The 23,521-nt window shown below is 31.3% G+C and overlaps 1 protein-coding gene across 3 annotated transcripts in view; it reads right to left on the bottom strand.

Annotated features, from left to right (window-relative positions):
* Positions 1-6,749: 6,749 nt before the first annotated feature.
* The window catches only part of LOC119672891 (rho-related BTB domain-containing protein 1), a 47,751-nt gene continuing 30,979 nt past the window's right edge, over positions 6,750-23,521 (bottom strand). The window contains exons 4-13 of one of the 3 annotated variants that reach the window (XM_038084051.1): positions 17,552-17,749; positions 17,051-17,498; positions 16,905-16,990; positions 16,587-16,845; positions 13,607-13,717; positions 13,373-13,543; positions 13,020-13,262; positions 12,693-12,957; positions 6,993-7,164; positions 6,750-6,930 (exon numbers count right to left, since the gene is read on the bottom strand). In XM_038084051.1, the coding sequence (XP_037939979.1) occupies positions 7,016-7,164; positions 12,693-12,957; positions 13,020-13,262; positions 13,373-13,543; positions 13,607-13,717; positions 16,587-16,845; positions 16,905-16,990; positions 17,051-17,498; positions 17,552-17,749 (1,930 nt within the window). In that variant the 3' untranslated portion in view covers positions 6,750-6,930; positions 6,993-7,015. Of the gene's footprint in view, positions 6,931-6,992; positions 7,165-11,206; positions 12,615-12,692; positions 12,958-13,019; positions 13,263-13,372; positions 13,544-13,606; positions 13,718-16,586; positions 16,846-16,904; positions 16,991-17,050; positions 17,499-17,551; positions 17,750-23,521 lie in introns of those variants that run through there. The other 2 variants (XM_038084052.1, XM_038084054.1) reach the window with 2 other exon arrangements.

The raw sequence follows: 23,521 nt of genomic DNA, 5'->3' as shown, positions 1-23,521 counted from the left end.
TTTTACTGTCATCAGTTTGTAAAAATCGATGAAATTGTCTTCCACGAACGCGAATGTGCGTGACGATAGTAAGTGACTATTTATTTAATGATTTCCTTTGTCAATTGCTCAGGTGTTAATAGTAGCGCACTGATTATATGTTTGATTATGAATTAATTGCATTACATAATCATCTCTACAGTTAAGCTGATTAATCGTGTCAGATATGCTTTCAGCATAGTCTGAATCAAGTACTTAAAATAATGTGTGTGCAATATTTTCCTGTGTATTAATTGCAGCTCGCTTGCTTGTAGTTACTTATCTCTTACATTTTTAAAGTGAGTAACGAGAGTGTACTTGCTGAATGTATTTGCTATTTTGAACACAAACGTTTGATGGCTTTAGTCCCGTTGTAGAAAGAGTCAATTTCGGTCCAAAATGGATGAATATCATAGTAAACAATTATTTTCCATTCCGCCGTTGCGACTTCCATTGAGCCAATGAATTCGATGTATATTCCTAAATTATTTTCGAAACATGTTACATTCACTGAATTACCTAATACCAATGGCAGGAATAATAGAGAAAGTAACATTGTGACCAGTATTGAGGCGTCAGCTTTTAGGCAAGGTGTTCACAATTTGATCAAAATAGAATTCCAACCATAACGTATTCCCTCTACTCCTGAGTTTTGTCCTTTCCACAAGCAAATAGCGTACAAGACCAACAAAACAATTTATTTAAATGTTCGCAGCCTGTGATCCACTGGATTTTATGATAAATAGCTGTAGGAAAACAGCGACTTACTACAGATTTCGACATTTTTATATCAGGTACCAAATTCTTCATATCTGGAGTTGGTCTATTCATTTTATGAATTAAAACCTTTTTTTCAGAAGATCGTTTAAAAAAAGATATTTGAATCAAATCTTTAATCACACATTTATCCATTTCTAAACATTATTTTTCACTTTAAATTTCTTTAATTTTTTTCTTTACTTTTACTATTTGCTAGTATAAAATTGCAATAATGACTTTGTTTTTGGTTTATTTCCAACCTCTGCATAAAAGTAAGAAACTCTCATGCATTCATTTACTCTTTTACTTTGTATTTACTATGCGCTGTTCAGTTTTTTTACTGAACCATTTGCCCATATAAAACGGCAACCCTGATTTTGATTGTATTTGCAAGCTTTGTATGAACTTATGATTCAGTTTAGTCGACTGAACCTCTAGTCAAATGTAAAGCGTTTTTCGCTCAGTCATTTCTTTTCTCTTTTATATTTACTTTGCATAACATTGGATGATCACTTTTTTTATTGAACCGCTTGCATGCATTAAGTTAAGAGTTATGATTATTTTACGTACATATTTTGCGGGGCTTATTTTCTCTTTTATTTTTATATTTGTTTGTATGTTTTGTCTTGTGTATTTAATATTGAACATAGTCCCAATGTGAATGTTATTTCATTTGCATGCTTTGTAAGCAGCGCGGTACAGTTTTTTTCTGAACCTTAGTATATTTTAAGAGGAATGTCTTTTCTATTTTATTAATTATAAGTAATGTTGGGTGTAACCAATATATGTATGTGTGATTTTGTTTGTATTGTACATTTTGTGTTTATGTTAATCTGTTTGGAAAAGCTATTATAAAAAATGTTATTTTGTAGCAAAATAGAGATATTATTTACCTAATAAAAAAAAGATCTAAAAAGGAAGCTTTGTTAAGCTTTCTGAACCATTCGACGCCTCGCCTCTGGTTGTGACCAATAATGAACTGCATATTTTTTTTACGTTTGTGCTTGTTGATTTCGATGAGCCATTATAGATTTCATGAATGATAGTATTTGTTAAGGTGAAAAATGTAATTTAATGTGAATGTTATCATTACTCGATGATTTATTGCCATCGAATGTTTTATCAAAGAGTATTATACTCTTGGACCTATCGTCTCATGTCAGAGAATCTACATTGGTCATATTTGTTTTAGTAGATCTGTTTAGTGTTTGTCGATTTGAAGATTATATTCGCTGTCGTTGCTGATATGCAATGAAGTGATAATTGTCTACATCATCTTTTAAATTTTTAATATTCTTAATCTTTTATTCATTTGGATGTATAGTCGGACAAACTATCTTTATAAAATTGTTTCGGAACTCCAACAATTGATTATGCAGTTCGGCTTGTTGTTTTTCATTCCAATTCATCTTCAAATTCCATAATTCATCTTCTAATCAAATAGCCTTGCTAAATCTGAGGTTGTACTGCGCTTCGTTGCGCTACAAACAGGTTCCATTGTACTATTGATGTAAACTTTCTAATTTTGAGCCGATCGAAAAAATTCGATTAATTGGTTCTTGGTTAATTGGTCCAGATACTGCATATTCTCCTTTATGGCTCGTAGGCGCTGTTCAATGATCTTAAATAGTTTTTCTTGTTCATTCCCCTTCTTGTTTCCGGTACCAATTTTGAGCGCTTATTTGTGCATAGAAGATGGATTTGTTCTATGTCGTTCCATTTATATTTGCCTTGGATTAAATTTTTGAACTAGCAGGTTAAGGAACTACTTGAGTTTTTGACTCGCCAACTTAATTTTTTGATGATGCTTGGGAACAACATAGCCACGATGTGACTTATCATAGTTGCAGCAACTCGCTTTCGCATTATCTGGCTTAGAATTTTGTTGCTGATCGATAGTCATCAAAATTGAAAGTGTTGATGTTGTATGCATTGTTGTTTAGCATACAATTAAATTGACTTATTGCATTTAAGTTGGCAAATGCCAGCATGATCACCATCACTATCTTTTATAAGTTGACATATGGCCTCCACACCGCCCGCTCTGAGTAACTACAATCATCCGTGCGTAGTGAATTAATGTTTGCGGCGTAATGCATATGGATATATGAGGTTATGCGTCGGGCTTAGAACCCACTATCTAAAAACACGTTTCCAATGAACACGAAGAGTCAGCCTTAGATAAAGAAACCGTTTACTGTTAACGCCACAAGCAAATGATTTAAGAATATGCACAAGGAGTGTCCGCACACGTTTCTGTGTGATAAAAAAGGTATGTAAATAAGCACAGCGAAAGCTAGATATCGAAAAGTTGCAATCACAACAGATAGCTAATGACTTTGCTACTCGACTCTCATAGTATCTTACCTGAGATATTGCATATCAAGCCATCCTGCGATCAGTCGCGACAAATGTTACACAAGAACGTAGGCACCGATAGTTAGCCGGCTGAGTTGTTTAAAGCTGGTAGTGAAGAGCTATTAAAATTCATGCTACAGTTATAATTCGCAAAATACAGTCGGATGAATACATTTTAAACGATTGGAATTCCACAAAAAAGTGATCCCGCAAACTGCGCCAAGTATCGTGGGATCAGTTTTTCAAATATCTTATATAAGGTATTATGTATTATGTAAACATATTATGTGAAAGATTGAAACCGCACTGGCACAATATTTTCAGTGCTTTTTCCAGCTTAGAAAAATAAACGAAGCAAATGTGTTTCGTGGTAAAAGAGGACAAAATAAAGTACTTTCTGTCAACAAAGAAATCTCATGTGCATTGTGGGGCCAACGTCATTGTTAACAATTTTAAGTTCAAACTTGTGAAAGGTTTTGATTATTTGGGGACCAGAGTAAACGCCAAAAATTACGCCAGCCTAGTGACTTAACGAAGAATCACTTGCTAACAGATCTTACTTTGGGCTAAATAGGCAATTGAGAAATCTCTCAATAAATAAATAGTCCTCTCTCAATAAACAAAAATTACGCTCTACAAGTCTCTTATTATGGTTTAATTTCATTCATTTTAATGGCACGAAAAATTTTGGAATACAGTAAGTTTTTATGTATACTTACTCCAATATGTGGATTTTAATTACCACTTGAAAGCTAATTATCAGACATTAAGTGGCACTATTTCTAACTTGGACGCCAACCATGTACAAAAAACAAATAGTTATAATGTATAATATATATAACACAGCTGTATTTGTAAAGAAAATAAATTATCAAAGGTTATAGTTTTTACTAGAAGGCATACAAACTTTCCGTTTTACTTACCCAAAACAAAAGGCATCTTGCTTAACCTAAAAATGAATGTTTAATATCTAGGTGTCATACTAGACTTTGAACCCAGTTGAAAGAATAACTTGGCTGAGAGTCCATAAAGCAACATTTACTATTTACTACTATAGAAGATCAGTGGTTCCAGATGAATCATGCTCTGCCTTTTGGTGGCGAACAACTAAACAGGCGTTATCCTCCGTGCTCTACGTTACACTCAGACGACGGATACTTCGTCTTTGAGCTTAAGTGGGCTTTGGGCTGCTGCATCAACTTTACCTGACCTATTAATCGTTATTTTACGAAATACAAGAAATCCTCGTTTCATCCCTCAAATAATTTTGTGATGCACGTTTGTTTGAATTTTGTGCTCTCAATTCAACTTTTGCTTACGAAGTCTTTGAAGTCTTCGAAGTTTTTCACTGCACTTAAACTTCGAAGACTTCGAGAACAAAAATTTACAAATTTATTTTCAACTTTTAAGACTTCGTTGAAATACGAATATTCGAATAATCGAAGAACTTCGGTTTTTAAAAAAATTCGAATAATGTGAAAAAACATATATACAGGAATTGTATATTTATCCTATTCGTGACTTGTTAAAGGTGTTTTTATATTTTTGTTTTAATATAATGTGAAGCTAGTGCTGTTTTGAAGTTAAAATCATTTTTGTGCTTCACGCTGTGCTTATGTTCAGCTATTCTTCTTTTTTTATTTGTGGTGGTTTATTATAATGCTATAATAGGGAATGCATACATAGGGAGTTTAAAATTCGTTTTTTTAAAGAACAATAGGACAGTAAAAGTCTTAATAAGAGTCAATTGATAGCTTTGTTAACAAGTATTTTCCTCTAATACCAGGGCCATTATATATTTGAAGCCTTATAATGAAAAAATACTAACTTGTCGCTGGAAATTGCTTTATTGTGATTCTGATTTATGATTAATACACTTTTACGTGCTTTTAAACTATTTGTTAAAGATCTTTTTCCATATTCTTCAGATGCCTTCAAAACATACTTTTTAAATGGATGGTAAAATTTTCTTTAACAACGTTATAAATATAAGATACTACCATCTGTTTATTCAATATAATATTTAACTTTGTAGAACATGTAGTCTCTGTGTGATTGTCGTTGATTCATTTAAGTAAGCATTTTCTGTTTGTGTATATAAAATGTGTCGTGCAGAAATTTTGTTTTATAAAAGATATGTCTGCGGCTGTTTCAATTAAAAATTTATACCATATATACACGTATTTATGTGCAGAGTTGATTAGATTGTAACCTTTTTTCATCGTTTGGTGATAAGTTATTTATAAGTTATATATTGTCCATAAATCTAAATTATGCATTTTTTACTAAAATATGTGCGTATAAACAGAGTTTTTATTTTTGTGTTCAATGGAAACTATCAGAATATAACTTACAAAAATTCTTAAAAGTCTGCTATATCAAAAATTTTATTCGTCCGGCTAGAACTTTTATTTTTTTGGCAGATAATATATTTAATATTTTAGTATATTCAAATCATTAATATTTTGTAATTTCATTAAAATAACAACTATTAAATCTCATTGCATATATAGGCTTGCTATTTTTATTAGTATTTGTTTTTAAATAAAAAATGTAGTATAAAGAACAAGAATACATATAGGTACATATTGGCATTTATATATTTTATTAATTTACAAAAGATTACATTCTAATGGCTAGACATTATTTATTTTCTAATATTATTTCATAATTATTTTTTTTATTATTAATTAACTATATATAAATAAAATATAAATATGTTAAAATATTTTAGGAAAGAAACTGGAATAATTCACATAGAAATATGACACATATAAAATTTACGAAACTTTCTTATATATACCAATTATTATACTTTTAATTAAAAATAATGTACAGTATAGATATTTCTTAACACTCTCATCAGCAAGATACATTGAATCTTAAGGTGTACAAAGCACCAATAATAATATTTGAAATTATAATTACGATTGTTATAAAAAAAATTGCGCAAGAACCGCTAATGTAATAAAGTAGATATTTTGTTAATTAAATTAAGCAATATTTCATTTTAAAATTTATAAAAAGAATTGCTGAAATTGAAAACTATTTTATTAACCTTGCAAAATTGACAGTCAGTTAAGTTGTATTCTGTCTTGCTCCAATTTGTTCATAATCAAGATTTTTCCTTGAATTAAAATTTTTGAAGTGATGTATTTACTTATATTTTAATAATGAAAGATTTTAATAGCAAACTTGAATTCACAATATGTTGATTATACGCTGTTGAGCTGACAAAAATTTTCATGAACATGCCTACATGTAATCTGACTGTCAAATTTATAGTTTTGCTTACAATCACGGTACGTGACTCACAGTCGAGTTTGCAAGCCCGCACCAGGATTTACAAAATTATTTTTTCTAGGAAATGCATAATGATTACGCTTATAATAGAGCTTAAAGTTATAACACATTGTATGACTTTATGTCATTATGTTTGCCACTACACTATTTTTTAATATTTGTAATATGTATCAATAATGTCAGAAATTTCTCATTATTGTAGAAGTTTCCAACAGCTAAAAAAATTTTATTTCTTAAAGTTTTTAATTTTAGAAAAACTCAAGCATAGATAATTCTATTTTCAATTTAATGATTTAACTTAGTCAAGTTTTTTGTTTTGTAAACTATTTTTTTTTTGCTAAAATTTTTTGGTAACTCATTATTTTTTTTTAAAACGTATGATTACATTTCATTTGCAATTGTTATGTGTAAATTTGAAACAAAATCAAAATGCTTAAGATTGTACAAATGAAGCATATTAGAACAGGCAAAATAACTATAAAACGTAGGGATCTGTTATATAACAATAAAAAAAATAATTATCTCAAATAAATACATAATAATTTTATATTTACCGTCTTTGCCCAATTGTTGGATGTCAAAGATTAAGGTCCATATCAGCCTCTAATTCGATATGGTTAATTGAATTTCCTGTGCAGTTGAATATTTGATTATCGTTTGTGCTTTCGGCACTTGTATTAGTTGAACCAATATTACGTTTTGATTTACCTAATATCCAAGAAAAAGCTTCATATCCAAATGTTAATGTTAATAAATTATATTATAAGAATTTATATATCAAGTAGTTTTAAGATGCGTAAACTTTTATTAAACCCAAAAAATTAAAAGTTTAGATAATTAAAAATAAGATGACTATATAAATTTTCTGGCTTGAAAATACATAATGTCAATGTTGAAGGACTGACACGATATGATTAGTTTTTGGTGCTATAGAAGCACATAGTGAAAAACCAGGACAGTTAAGTGATTATTAATTTAAGTATTATGTTATATAAGGACGGAAATTTGTATAAATTTCCGCCCTACGTAAACACATAATAACTACGAAATATATTTGCAATACATAAAGAAATATATTTAAATAAATGAATAATACCTTATTATTCATTATTTACTTATACCTTTTATATATTAGTACTAAAAATCACCACCACGTATTGGTAATAAATCGAGTAAACAATTTTCATAAATGTAGCAGTGAAGTACGTAGACCCACACGCATAGCCAGCACAAGACATTTGCAATGCAAAATAAAAACTAGACAAGAATTTCATCAACCTTTGAACATGCGAAGAATAAAAGTGATTTTTCATACAAATAGATGTCGATTTTATATGAAAAATCCTTAGCGCCTATGCACCGAACAGTTAGGCTTCTACACAATCACTAAGTCTTCTATAGAATATAACGCATTGTCATACCATAGGCTACAACTTGTTGAACCCCTTAGATTTTAACACTATAGGTTGGAATTATTTTACCTATAAGCACATATTTCCTAATATTAGAAATTTTATAATAAAAATATTCTTTTCAAATTTAAATAAACAACGTACTTTCTTCACTCCATTACCTTTTACTAGCTCTCAAACTAGTATATAAAGAAATTTATTGCAACGACCCGGACCACGCCTGAGTATTATCTCAGTAAATCAAATAACAAATCCGTATCGTTATAATGTCTATTTCAATATTCATCAAAAACAATACTTTCACTAAAATATTTATCAAAAAAATGTGTTCAAATCTTGATATAAATAATTTTTCTTTAGCTATATTTTAATTTGTATTTTTTTCAAGTAAATATATACATACACATAGCAGAAAAAATCTTCGTTCACCCACAAAATTTTTCTTAAATTTCACATAATTAATTTAATTTTTGCTCAAATTGATTTTTATTTTCTGATTTATTTCAACCAAAGAAGCAAAAATAAAGTTCAAACATAAAAAATTAACAGTATCCTGTGCGTTTATTTCTTGCCATTCTTATTTGATGACATTTCTTAACATATCCTTGCTGAAATCGTGTGTTGGCAAATATTCTGTTCAAAATAATCCCAGAGATGTCTTATGGGATTATGATCTGGTGATTGTGGTATGTCTGAAGTTGCGTGTGAGCATGATACAACAGCCAATTCCGTACAATCGCTGCTGTATGCTTAAAGTTGTCCTGCTGAAACAAAAAGGTTGCCTTAAGTCCTAACATTATGGCACTTTCTTTTAAATTTGTTTTTAGAATATTTATTTGTCCATTGAATCTTATATAAACTCAAGTTTACCGGCACCATTACTTGCTATACACCCCAAACCAATACGCCTCCACCACCATGTTTCACCGTTGAAATTAAGTTTTGTTTATAATAGGCTGTATGTTACATGATTTTCTTCACACAAGTTTTCTACGTTTGATTCCAAATATTACATGCATTTCTTTAGAATTTTCTGCACGGTACATGGACATAATTTGTTTTCAAGAATTTCGACATTATGTTTTTATCTGACTGAATTAAAGTGCCACCTGTGCAAGGTTTAGAAACGTAATTACCCGTCTATAATTCTTTGGACAGATGAATATTGACGACCCATATCTTCACCAATTTTATGTTGGCTTACGCCATCTTTCCAAAATTTAACAATTATTTGTCGTTCCCTAACACTAATTTGGCGTCTGATAATTTCCATAGTAAAATTTTACTGTTTTTATCCAAAAATACTTTTAAATGATTAATTCTTAGATTTTTTAAGAAATCAACTGATAATTAAATATCATTTAATTACATGATTATGTATGCAAGCAAATTTAAATTAACGGTAAATCTAAATATTAAAAAGTGTACGCAGACTTTTTCTGCTTCGAAAATTATTGCTTTTGCATATAATTGTGTTAAAACTATTTTTTAAAAGAATAATTGTCACAACTGTAATAACTGTTAATTTTTTATGTTTGAACTTCATTTTTACTTTCTGGTTAAAATAAATTAGAAAACAAAAATCAATTTGAGTAAAAATTAAATATAATAAGAGTTAAGAAAAATTTTGTAGGTGGATGCAAACTTTTTCTATGTGTATTTAAAAATATAATTGTTGACAGTTTGTTACAAACATCTTGAATGTAACCAAAAACATCAAAACTTTAGTTGACAACGACACAACAAAGCACGATTTCATATATAAAATTAAATGTGGCTGCGACAGATTTAACATATTACTAACATATTACTAAATCCGTCGCCGCCATATTTAATTTTGCACTTCAATAAAAGTACATTTAATAAATAATGTCACATTTGTTTTGTCTACAATGCAATGACTTGTCATATTAAGCATTGACATAAGTCATGGGCATAACAATCTATTGCTTTACGATAGATCATACTCCAAATTTTGAAAAGGTTCTGATCATATATACAGGAATCAAATTACAGATATAGACTAATACTTAAAATGCGATTCCAGAATACGGAGTATCCGAGCAGATTCCAGAGACTAAACTATAAACAGAACACAGAAGGTCTTTTATGTATATGTTTATGTATACTAAAGATGATCTTGGAAGTAGACCGAAATATTTAAATAAAAAATATTTTTTAAAAATTTAATCCTAAAACAATAGAGATTAATAGTGCATTTTTGCCAATTCATAGGTGAAAAAAACTTGTTTATCATAACAATATATGCCGGAGAACACTACAAATTAATATGACATTATAGACTTTCTTTTTATTTTCAAGTTTTCATTTTTGTAAAGGTAGCGTGAAAGTTCAATTTTAAAAAATTCGTTTTTAATTTTGAATTAAAAACCAAACCAAAAAAGTAATTATAGCTATATTGCATATCTTCGTGTAAAAGATTTGGTAAGTGCATGAAATAAATTACTGATTTATACAAACATTGGATTTAAATATTGCCGCGTTTAATAAACATTGTAGTTCTAAAGTAGTCTCTCAATTTACAATATTTATCTTAGTAAGTTTTATAAGTACATAAAAGCGGTTGTCAGGCACTTTAAAAGTATAGCATTAATATGGTGTGGCAAACCTGATAAACTAAAATTTGGTACAGCACTTCTGATTATATTTTTTAAAATTAAAATTTTTTATTGATCTCAAATAAAATACTAAATAAAACAATTGATAACCTAATGAAGAATATAATAAAATGTAAACATTACTATAAATATGTTGACGATATCATTGCTGTAATAAATAAAAAAAACATCAAACCATATGTTAATCCTAAAAGAATTGAACAAATCAAAGCCACGACACTAAAAAATAAACACGGTGAAATATGTATTCAATAATATACAAAATAACATAAAAACCTAAAAAAACCAACCATAGTCTATGAAATAAAACGCAACGAAATAAACCATGACAGCTGTAATAATATATAGATCGTTACAATTAAGAAAGGCTTAAGCACAAATATTGAGTAACACAAACGACAGATGCAGAATTATCAAAATCTCTATTACTAACTTGACACTATGCTGATTTTAACAACACCAAAATAATAGATAGAGAAAACAATTACAATATAAGATTAAGTTAAGAAAATTATACACATTAAAAAAAACAACTCGGACCATTAACATAAAAAAGGACACTGACAATATTAGAAACTATTATCAGATAGACATAAAATAATAATTTATTTCTGGAAAATTATATTTGTATTTTTTTAATACTTAAATTTTTAAAATTCATCTTACATTTTTTAGTATTAAATACCATAGTATAATTTACACTATTAAGAAAAATATAAATTTATCAACTTTTAGCAATGAAAATATAATTGCTTAGTTTTCGTGTTCTTTTTTCTTAGCAACAAATTCAATCGTTCAAGTCGTATAAACTTAGCCCAGTTTCCGCGACTTTATCGAATGAATATCAATAAATCTGATTTTTACACTCAAAAAGTTTGACAGACAATTTTTTAAAATTTAGTAAAATTTGCTCAGCTGGCTTGATTCTTAATATTCTTGCTACTTCAGCAGTCAACAGGTTGTAGTTAGTGACACCACAAACTATTATTTCGCATAATTTTTGGATACATTCGTAAAAAGTCTACATTGTAAAATATGCTAGATTGGTCGGAATAAACTATATACGATTGAGTTTAAAGAGTAACATATAAATTGGTTAGAAGAAAACGAAGGCAAAGTTATTTAATGAAGACGAGCTTGTAAATTAAAAATTTTCTTAATTGGGGCAATGTTTCATTATGTCAATTTTTGCTAAAATATTTTATGAAATTTTTAAATAAAAGTAATAAATCATAAAGTATGTACGAAGAGGATGAGTAGTTGTCTGGCTATAAGTGGTGAAAAGAGAGATTCTGATAGCGTGCAAAACATCAAGCATAAAACACTATATATTAGGGTGGTTCGAAAAATAACAATTTTTTTTTTCGAAACGCTACAGTGCGCTAAAGTTGCCTCTAGTATAGAGTAGAAAACTGTAAAAAAATAAAAATTATTAGTTGATATCTTCCGTTCGCGCATCGCCTCCAATAATTGGCAAAACTGATTAAATTGATCATTTTTCAAAAAAAAAAATTACAATTATTAATATACATACAATTAATACAGTTTAACTTTTCTTATTCAGTTTAAAGTCCAAAATATTAAAAAAAAAAAAAAAACAAACCACTGATATAATAATATTAACCTGTCGCTCAATATCATCGCAAAACTGATAAAACTCACAATTTTCGCGCCTTTCTTCATATTTAAAAGTGACGGCAGCTGCAAGTTATAACAGAATATAAATGCAGTGCACAATGGTCTATTATCGTAGTATGTTGTTCAAACTACCAGAAATATAAATACTATTAAACATCATTCATATTATAATATATACCAATCGCATATTTACTGAAAATATTTAAAATTGTCCAACAATCCAAGTAGGGTGTGTTATTAATTTCTTTACATTTGATATCTAACCACGCAGCTGCCCATACAAATGAGTTCAAGACCTTACTGATATTCTAATTTAATAAACTTATATAAGGGGTTCCGATAATCGCTTTTCAACGGCTGAATTTTCAAAATATTCATTTTTTATGAAAAGCATATTATTTTGAAGGAAAATTATCTTAACTAAACAGAACTGCTAGTCGAATCATTGATTTCTTAAACGAACTTTCACTGTTTTTTAAAGAATCATCTAAAAAATAAGAGGACTTTTAATAATAACAGTAGTTCGATATTTCAATAATTGTATAGTTATAGATATTTTACGTACTTCCGCTAAAACATAGGCACCCTTCGTCATCACTTGGTGAATCACGTCTAGAATTTTTTAATTCCTTATTCATTTCGTTCATACATCGCTGATAGTAGTCATAATCTTTTAGATACCACACAGGAGGCCAACGATGTTCGCGCAAATATTCTTGATTATCTTGGTGCAGAGCTTTTAAGCCTTTAAGTGAAAATTTGCAAATTATGTTGTAATTAACACACAAGTAGGACATACACCATTCGGCCAATTGATGAGCATTGTGCAACTAAAATAAATTTTTATATAAAGATAATAAATAAATGAATCTGTTTATATATATACACTTACCTTCACAGGTTCGAGAAGCTTTAAACAATGATCTACTGTTTCATTAGTTTTATTTTGAGATATTATTGTTAAATCTTCAATTACTCTACATTCTACTAGGTTTAACAAGCGCGGCAAACATAAACGGTTTGATAATTCCAATAAATTTAAACACTTATCAGTTGAAATGGGAGGTATTTCATCAGTGTATAAATAAGAAAGCAATTTGTGAAAAGTATAGATAGTTACACCTGGAAATACAATCTGTAAAAAAAAAGTTAATAAAAGGTATAGTTTTACATTAATCACAATTTTATGTTTCGTAACGCGACAAAACATGGAAAAATAAAAATTATATATAAATCTTAACTTACGATACTTGAGTGAGCCTCAAGAAAATCGCCTGCTAACATAGCTCGCATAACATCACAACGCGCTACTAACACTGCACGATGTGCTTTCATTTGTCCGTCATCCAACTCGAATGTGACATCAGTAAAGCTGCCGTTACCAATACAGTGCATTTCCATATTTTCTTTTATACTCTATAGACAGAAAGAGTCCATTAAAATTAATCACATTTAGTTAGTATCGTACTTTAAACTTACAAGGCAAAAATATTGATTTGGTTCATTAAGATTAGCCAAAACACTTTGTGGTTTTGAAAGCAGTAAAGCTAATTGTGGCAGTTCTAATAAATTAGCAGCCTGTTTTATTTCCTGTATAAATAAACAATTTTATCAGTGAGAAATGAAGTGAATATACCATAAAGTACATAAAGTTTTATTAAAAATAGTCAATGACGTTTAATTATAAACACTTTGAAGCTATTAACACTAAAAGTTACTCCCATGCACTTATAGAAAGCAGCATTGGACATTACATTTGAAATAATGGTTCTTTACACAATGTAGTGCGTGCTTTTAATAAACGCTTGACAAGCATGACGATTAATACAAAAAATTTAAATTTTGCAATTCACGTTTGATTAGCGCACTTTTTTGTAATTAAGCAAGAAAAAATAAAATAGTTATTGGGCTATTATTCTCTGAAAGTAAGTACACCACAGAATATGTGCGATTGAATTTAACCTGGATAGTTACGTAGCACATGCTGGGTTATCAACTAGAACGCCAACAAACCCCAGAAATTGATCTCAAACATAGATTATCTTTCCAACTGGTAAAAGTTCTAAATAACTGTAAGCCTGGTATCACTAAGATACAGGAAATACGACGTACAAAACAAGGATACTTTAGCATGCAAACTGTAATATATGCTACGCCTGATATGTAAACAGATGCGGTTTTGTAGTTAGAAAGAGGTTTTCAAAATCATTTAAACGATTAAGACCATTGAATGAAAGACATGTCATTATCTGCACCAACAAAACATTTTTTAACATCATCTTACTTTAGTACACACGCCGAAAGAAACAAAAGACAAAAATCAAAGATGCTTTCTACGCGAGAATCAAAAATTGATGACCGATCTTGTTCTTATGGATTTTAATGCAGAAGTCGAAATTTCTTGACCAACTTTAGGAAAATACTGCATCCAAAACAAAAACGTATTTGAAATAATAAAATACGTTTTTTACGTTTCACTTTTTTCCATTTTCGTAAAAATTCACGAGGTTGTCTGCTTTGAACGACTATCAAACACTAACTGAACGACGTGGCTTGCTCAAAATTAGAAAGTTGCCCACTGGTAGATTACAGCTGACGGCAGCACTGTTGAATTTGGAGTAACTGCACTGGAAATTCAAAAAGTCACTGACTCATCAAACCACCCTCGTAGTTCACAATACTATGGCAAATGATCAATAATTCAATTCAACGTTTATAATCAAAGGCTAAGTGTATCACAATGTGAGTTCATTGCAACCAATGCTAAACGAACCATATAAAATCGGTAGAAACAGTTTGTGATGCCAACGAAACTGTGAATCACCCAGCAGAGTTTTTAAACTCACTGGATTTATCAGTGCACCGGTTGAACACCGCTTATTTTATTTAGGAATTTGAACTCACCACGGCGATGCAATGATATGCGGTTGGTTATTAAAAAATTGATGAAAAACATTATCGAAGCCACCACTTTGAATGTCAAGTTCCGAGACAAAAATGTTTTAGTGCCACGAATTTCAATCATTTCCACAGACATGTCAATTGAATTCAAACGCGTTAAATTTCCTATTAAATTGGCATTCGCAAAGACCATCAATAAGTCGGAAGCTCAAACGATGTCTGTTTACGGCTTAGATTTGAGCACACCATGTTTTTCACACGGACAACTATACGTGGCATGTTCTCGCGTGGGCAAACCATCAAGCCTATTTGTGTTGACTAAAAACGGACTGACAAAAAATAAAATCCACTATATTGCTCTTCGAAATCTATATTGATTCACTTTATTTTTCATGAATACGTCCGTTACTTAAATGAAATACATTGAATTAAGAAAACGAATGGTTGGTGTTTTTATCGGCGGTCATCGTCTACAGCGCTGAATTCCTCTTTCTATCATAGAACGCATCTCCACACATCTACAGTACATTTGTTATTATTTATTTAAAAAAAAAAAATAATTCTTGGAAATAATTTATTCGGCAAAACAATGTTTGCCGGGTTATCTAGTAATTTATAATTATTTTTAAGCAACATTTGTAGAAATTTCAGTATATATACGTCAAACTTTATTTTACAAGTAATTAATATATTTCTTTAACTGCTATTTTATTTATTTTTCATCTGAATTTCGACGCATTATCTCTATATCCCACAATCATTTTAAAATTCGTATAATAATAAGTGTTTTTTTTTTTTGTAATGATGAAAACTAAATCATTGAAAGCAACATTGTTTTTTTTTAATTTGATAACCAGTTAGAAAAATGATAAATGAAAAAAGTTAACTAAAAATTAAGTTATAGTTAAGTTAAACCCTTCAGACATTTTGGTTAATTTTTTCGAAATTCTACTGTATATTTAATAACATTTGAATTCTTGCCAAAGAAAAGGATATTACTTCAATAAAATTGTTAACTAAATTGTAAATAATAACTTTTGATTAAAAACTTTAGCAAAAAAAAACCATTATTAAATTTTTATATAAATAACAGCGTTCCTACTATTATATTTAAAAAGAATTAATAAATATGTTATGTGAAGAATCAAATTTAATTCTCATTTATGCATTTCAATATAAATAAGACAATATTAGCTTATATTAAATTATTAGAAAGCGATATTACTGACGTGTAAAGCTAAAAAAATTACTTGTAATTGCTTGATCAAATTTTAAAATTAAATTATATGTTTGCGTTATTAACGTTTAAATCATATTTTGCTCTAAAGTTTTATGAACGAAATATTGTTAAATTGCAAATAAAAATAAAATAAAAGCTTTATTCAAAACCTTTATTTTAAATAAGAAGTATTAATAACATAAATTGCAATTCGCAAATATTTTGCTAACAAAATATACATAATTAAAGGTAATTTATTTTTATTTATTAATTAAATAATTAAATTTGTAAGCATTAACTAATATACCTTAAAAATGTAAAATATATTAAAAAATATACCTGTAAATTGTTATATTCTTTTTCGATTGTGCCAGTGTAGATAAATTTCAGACATTGTTGCATAATTTGAGGCTTAAGTATTTTTGTGAAAGTAACAACAGTTTGAGTAATATTAACACCATGTTTATTTTCTAATTGTGCAATACGTATATTTTGAAAAATTGGATGATGAAAATCTTTACATAAATCATTTGGCTTCTTTGTTTCAACTAAAGGAAGAGCTTGATAACTGGAACGTCGCTTTAAATGCTCCCACATTCTACTCAATTAAATAAACATAGTTTCCTGTTTTGTTTAATATATTAATGATTTTCAAACCTTTGTGTACGTGATTCGTGACGTATCAAATACTCCGTATCGTCATTGAAATCTCCTGCTGTTGCTTCCCCAAATGTTGAGCTTACCTATTCAAATAATATTCATTTTAATCTCATTTTAAAATCAATTAAAAATTCAATTTATACCATGCTAGATTCACTGGTACTTCTGCCACCAAGATCTAAAAGTTCATTATTTAAAAGACGGCAAAAAACAGCAGAAGCAGCAGTCAACATAAATTTATGAACGGAAAACTTTGTTGCCCCTACAATAAGTACGATATCTGTGTATGATTGCGATATAAGCATATTAAACATATCTTGCCGAAAATTTCCAACCATAACGGTAACTTCGGGTGGTGGCGGTTTCGGTGGTCGGAATGGGGCTTGTAACAACGGTTTTTGAACTTTTTTTAAATTCGTTATCCAAAACCTTTGTTGGCGACGAGCTATTAATGCTGATCGTATAGCATTCTCAAATACTTCATTAACACCAAAGTACGTAAACACACTCGTTTCGTAATATGAAACACCTAATTCTTTAGCCACTGCTCTCGCTTCATCAGGCATAACAAGATCACTTTTTAAAGCAGCCCTTAAACGAATTTTACAATTAACTGGATATAATACCTAGGACTCAATAACTACCTTACAAATGTACTTCTTTCACCAAAATAAGACAAATATGTTTCATCTCTATACATATAACGAAGATCATTTTTACAACCTACAAGTATTACCGGAACATCTGGACAAAAGCGCCTTATTTCTGGATACCACATTGCTTTACAATTTCTTAAAGAAATAGGACTAGCAATTGAAAAACACAGAAGAACTATATCTGACCTGTAAAAGAGTAAAATTGAATAGTTAGTTATTGTCATATAATGATATCAATTATAATAACATATATATGTAATAGCTGCAACGTTTTCTTTATTAAATTTGGTGGTTATTATTTTTATGCTGAATTAAGCATTTTAATTCATCGGTGATATTCCGAATTTCACACAAATAAAGTATGGCTACTCACTTGTGTATTTACATAGCGCGAGTAATCACAATTTTGCTCCTTTAAGTATAAAGGATTTTAAAGTTATTGCCACTCAGCATACAAGTAAACAGCGTACTTATATATCAGCAAATGTTATATATTATAATACCCGAAGTTAAAGAGCCTAGAGTCAGTTCATGTGTTTAGCCAAAATATGATCAGCACTACTAAAACTTAAGGCAGGTTCTTGTACTGAGAAGCTCACAAGACTGAATTAATGAAATATAAAAGAACAATAAATAATCTTTAGCCTAAGTTTTAACTAAATTACTGCAAAGGTATAGAAAACATATCAGATTAAAGATCTAAGTCAAGACACAATGCAACTTCAGCGATTTGAAGGGTCCAGATGGACTAAATCCCGCAAAGAATCGGTAGGGCTTTTATTAGATACAGTTTTCGAAAGCAGCAGTAAGTTATGCACAAATGACTGCATTACTACAAACAGACCATTGGAGAAACATAATGTTTTATTAAAAGCGGAAAATATCGAGTAGACTATCAGCAAATTTGGTCTTTATAAATCCTCGGGACCAGATGGTATCTATATGGCAAAATTGCAGTAATTTAATTCCTCTCCATCTCTCATTCTAACCAAAATTCACTTTTCCGGATTTCCTGATAATCCCGAATGGATATTATCAATTATGTTGCAACATCTGAAAGAAAGTGTCAGGAAGAAAATGTTATAATGTGGTTAAGGGATTTCGACTCGTAAATCTAATTTCAATTCTATTTAAAGTCACATAAAGACAGCTCTACGCTCATAATAGATCTGTGGCGCCTACGTGTCTGACACATCTCGTTCGAACATATGAATAGTTAAAACATTAAATGTAAATGTGGCGACTACGTGTCTGACACATCTCGTTCAAACAAATGAATAGTTGAAACATTGAATGTAAATATTGTAATCAATAAAATACAGCGATAAATTAATAACTATGTATATCGAGGAACCTAGACACAAACACCATATATAAACAAACTATATATCCCAAAATTCGCTGAGAATAGAAAACCCATAACAAAAAATCATCGACGGAACTATAAACAGGAAAGAGGGTAGTGACAACATTAACACCAACTACCTACTACTATTTACTATTTATCTACTATTATTATTTATTTAGTGTTTATTATTTAAAATGAAATTTGTAAACAGATTCCAGTATAAATAACTGCTTTCTATGGTTCCAAGTTTTCAGTTGTAATAATACTCCGCCCCGAGGAAGAACTCAAACAAATTTTGAAACGTCATTCATATTTATATAGAAGACTATATAAAAATAAAAACTATTTCACAAGCTTTTATTTTATTCGTATAAGCCTTTTAAAAAAAAAAACAGGAGCTTTAAAAGAAGTTAACTTACAACTGCTCTAAATGATATTTAATTAATTTATTTAGAATTTTCATCTTTACAAACTTTTGGCAATTATCTTCAAATAATTTTTAAAAATAATACATGGCTTTGGTTTTTTAATGGCATACTGGTGTAATTTGCTTCTGTAACAAGTCAGTTAAGTGCTTATATTTTTGGTTTTGTACTGCATATATAGCAACCGTACAATTTGTTTAATATTTCAAATGTTCTCTACCTATCTATTAGAGAAACAATATTTTTTTTTTGTGTCACCCCTCACCCTATAAGCCGTAAAGGTAAAAGTACAAGTTACAGAAAATGTGAGTCCCAAACTTCCCTTCTTTGTTGACTGCATGGAAAAATTGGACGATATTATTTGATAAGTGGTTAAATTCGTTTTTCCACTACACTGTTGTATCAACGACTGCATTATTCATACCATTATTCATATATTATGTTATACCAGGGCTACCGTCGAAGTCTTACGGCTAACAATGAAAACACAGTGGTTAATCAGTGATAATGGTCCTATTGTTCTTTCAAGTATTCTCCATGATGATCAAAACCTTCGCCGTTCTAAAGTTCGTATATCTAAAATTAAGTTTTTGAATGTCTCAACAGCCTGTTCGAGAGTAGAAAAACAATCGCCACGCATTTTTCCTGTTTGCGACTGTTTGTTGGGACTATTAGGCGAATGACACATCAGTTCGACGTTTTAAGTGCTCTTCGGCCATATATTTTCAGTATTTCCTTGCATCAATCAACACGTGCCTTTTTTTGAGCGATTGTCAAATTATGGAGAATCCAAATGGAACAATAATTTATTGTCTTCAATGATATATTTTTTCCAAAATTTTTTAACAATGTCTTCTATTTTATTTTTAATTTTAAAATTAATACTACGAAAAAATGTACACACAAATGTTTGTGTACAGCTGTTCGCAGTACAAATGGATTCTTTATTTAATATATTACTCATTTTTATTTTAAATATGTAATTTAATATAAATTTCCATTCACAGAAATCTAAAATACGAACGTATGAACAGTTTGCAGGTATGTACCTTATAATCAAAAAAGAACGAGAATTTAAAAAAAAACGCAAAAAACTGTTTTTGGTTTAGGCTCACCTTCGAAGCATCATTTTGTCGATTGTTGTTTGGTGGGCATGTCAAATTCATAGACCCATGTCTTATCACCAGTTATGATGCGTTCAATGAATGTGGGGTCACTATCTGCGTTGGAAATCATCTCTTTGGCCACATTACAACGACGCCTTTTTTGAATGAAATTCAGCTATTTTGCCACCAGTCGAGAAGCGACGCGTTTCAAACCCAAAACATAAATTAAAATGTGTTCGGCCGATCCATATGAGATGCCCAACAACACTGTAATCTCTCTAATCGGTTCACAACGATTTTCCAACACGATCTGCTTCGCCGATTCAATGTTTTCTTCAGTAATAGAAGTTGTTGGGCGGCCAAGAATCTCATCATGGTCCAAGCTTAAACGACCGTCTTTGAACCTTTTAAACTATTCGTATACTCGTGGTTGCGACACACACAAATCACCAAAGGTCTTTTTTAACATTAATGTTTCGGCACACTTGAATCCATTTGCGACACAAAATTTAATACACACACGTTGTTTTAATTTTTGATCCATTATAAAAATCGCCCCATCTCGGGGATTGCCACCTTGACGTAGTGAGGAGGCACAGCAGTTACGATGAATCTTCGAGCGATGCCGGCGGTAGCTTGCTACTGGTAGGGCCTCCCTTGCCGGTAAGGTCGAATGAGGAGTAATGAAGCTAAGCGCATTCCACAACGTAGCGTCGGTACTCATATTGAGCGGCTGCAAAAGGCGTCTGTTTAAGTGACCTGTCACTACGTGCAAAGCTTACAGGACTGACATTGCGCTAGTAACCCATCGTCAGGGCTTTGCTTCCTTTTACTTTTCTGGATAAAACATGAGTCAAAATCCGATGATAATACAGTCTCCAAGTGGTACCCGTACTGATACGGCGAATCCACCTGCTTCGGCAGCACGCACAACGGATTTGGAGGTGCGAAACTCACGTTCAAGCAGAATCAATGTGATAGGTACAACTGTAACCACAACAATTTTAAACAACCAACCACGAAACAACCAAAACTTTCTCTCAATGAAATCAAAATCCATGATCGGCGTCTGGAATATTCGATCCCTAATCGGACCAGGTAAACTTGAGCAACTATTCCGGAAACTCTTTAAATTCAAGCTTGACATGATCGGCATCAGCGAGTGCAGGTGGAAAGACTCTGGGGAAATCAACTTATCTAATGGAACTAAGTTTCTGTACTCTGGCAGAAGTGATACCCATCATAATGGTGTCGGTTTTCTCCTCAGCAAAACTGCGGTTCGTGCCCTCTTTCAATGGCAGCCAATCAACGACCGCTTCATTTGTGCCGATGTCGCTCCCGTGCACGAAACGTGACTATAATTCAAACCTACGGACCCACTGAACTCGCCGAATCCGATGAAAAACTGGCCTATTATAATCAGCTTTCGTCTATTATTCATAATGCTCATAAACGAAATATTCTAATTGTAATGGGTGACTTAAACGACAACACAAACATAGAGCACATAATGGGAAAACATGGTCTGGGGATCAGAAACGAAGTTGGTGAACTCCTAATTGAAGCGTGCAATGACCCCAACCTTGTTATCGGGGGCTCCATTTTCCCTCACAAAGCCTGCCATAAGTCAACATGGGTGTCACCCGACGGTCAAACCGAAAATCAGATTGACCACATCTGTATAGGAAAAATGTGGAGAAGCAGCCTCTTGGACGTATGCAGCAAGAGAAGCGCCGACATCGGATCGGATCATCATCTTCTAGTCGCGACACTTCGTTTAAAAGTCTGCACCGCTGGACAACGACGTACTTTGAACTCACTGCCTAAACTCGATATTTCGAAACTAAATTCTGAAGACGTAAAAAACACTTTCGTCAGCAAACTTAGTACCTCAATTGAACAGCTCCAAAGTCCAGAAGTGTCCGGTAACACTGAACAAATTTGGCAGACAATTAAATCAGCATTTCTTACAAACACAGAAGATGTCTTGGGTCTTCGCCCCCGCAACAGAAAGCCGTGGATGTCAGAGTCTACCTGGTCTCTCATCGAATGCCGCAGAGCTGCAAAGATCACACGCGGCAATGCTAAAACAAGAGCGCTCAAAGCAGTAACCCAATTCTCCTACAATGAGATGGTGAAACGAGTGAAGCTTTCATGCAAGCGAGACAAACGTTTATGGTATGACAATCTTGCAAGTAAAGCTGAAGCAGCAGCCAAACAGAGAAATATGAAAATTTTATATGACGTCACAAAAGAGCTTGCAGGCAGAAGGTTCCGCCGTATAGGCCCTATACGGGACAAGAATGGCCGACTTCTCACTTCCACCGAAAACCAGCTTCAACGATTCAGGGAACATTTTTCAGAAACTCTTTGTAACAATACTACTACTATCACCAACACCGTCACACCGGCTGAACAAAACAGCTTCTCCAGCCTAAACAGTCGCTGTACATCTGTTATGAATAGAGTACCTGATGAAGAAGAAATTGTTCAAGCTATAGGCAGTTTAAAGAACAATAAGGCAGCTGGTCCAGATAATATCACAGCGGAACTGTTAAAAGCTTGTAATTCGACTACCGCTAAAATGTTTCAACCTCTCCTGAAAAGCATATGGGAAAACAATTGTCTTCCAAACGATTGGCTGGAAGGATTGCTGACCGTATTACCTAAGAAAGGTGACCTGAGCCAATGCCGGAATTACAGAGGCATTATGTTGCTGTCGATTCCTTCGAAAATATTAACTCGTATTCTTCTGTTTCGCATCAACACTAAACTCGAAGATAGTATTCATTTACAACAGGCAGGCTTTAGACCAAATCGTTAGTGCGTGGATCAAATTAACACTCTCATGATTATCATCGAACAATGGCGGACATACATAAACATATTATTCATCGACTACAGCTGCGCTTTCGACAGTGTCAATAGAGGCTGCATTTGGAACTCTCTCTTACAAAGGGGTATTTCCGGGAAAGTTGTCGAACTCATCAAAGCACAATATAACGACTTCAGGTGCAGAATCTTCCTTAATGGGCAACCGTCAACCCCCTTTGCCACTACTTCAGGTGTTCGACAAGGC

The sequence above is a fragment of the Teleopsis dalmanni genome, chromosome 1, assembly GCF_002237135.1.
Source record: "Teleopsis dalmanni isolate 2A chromosome 1, ASM223713v2, whole genome shotgun sequence".
Taxonomy (NCBI): domain Eukaryota; kingdom Metazoa; phylum Arthropoda; class Insecta; order Diptera; family Diopsidae; genus Teleopsis; species Teleopsis dalmanni.
This window is presented reverse-complemented; position numbering and strand designations above follow the sequence as displayed.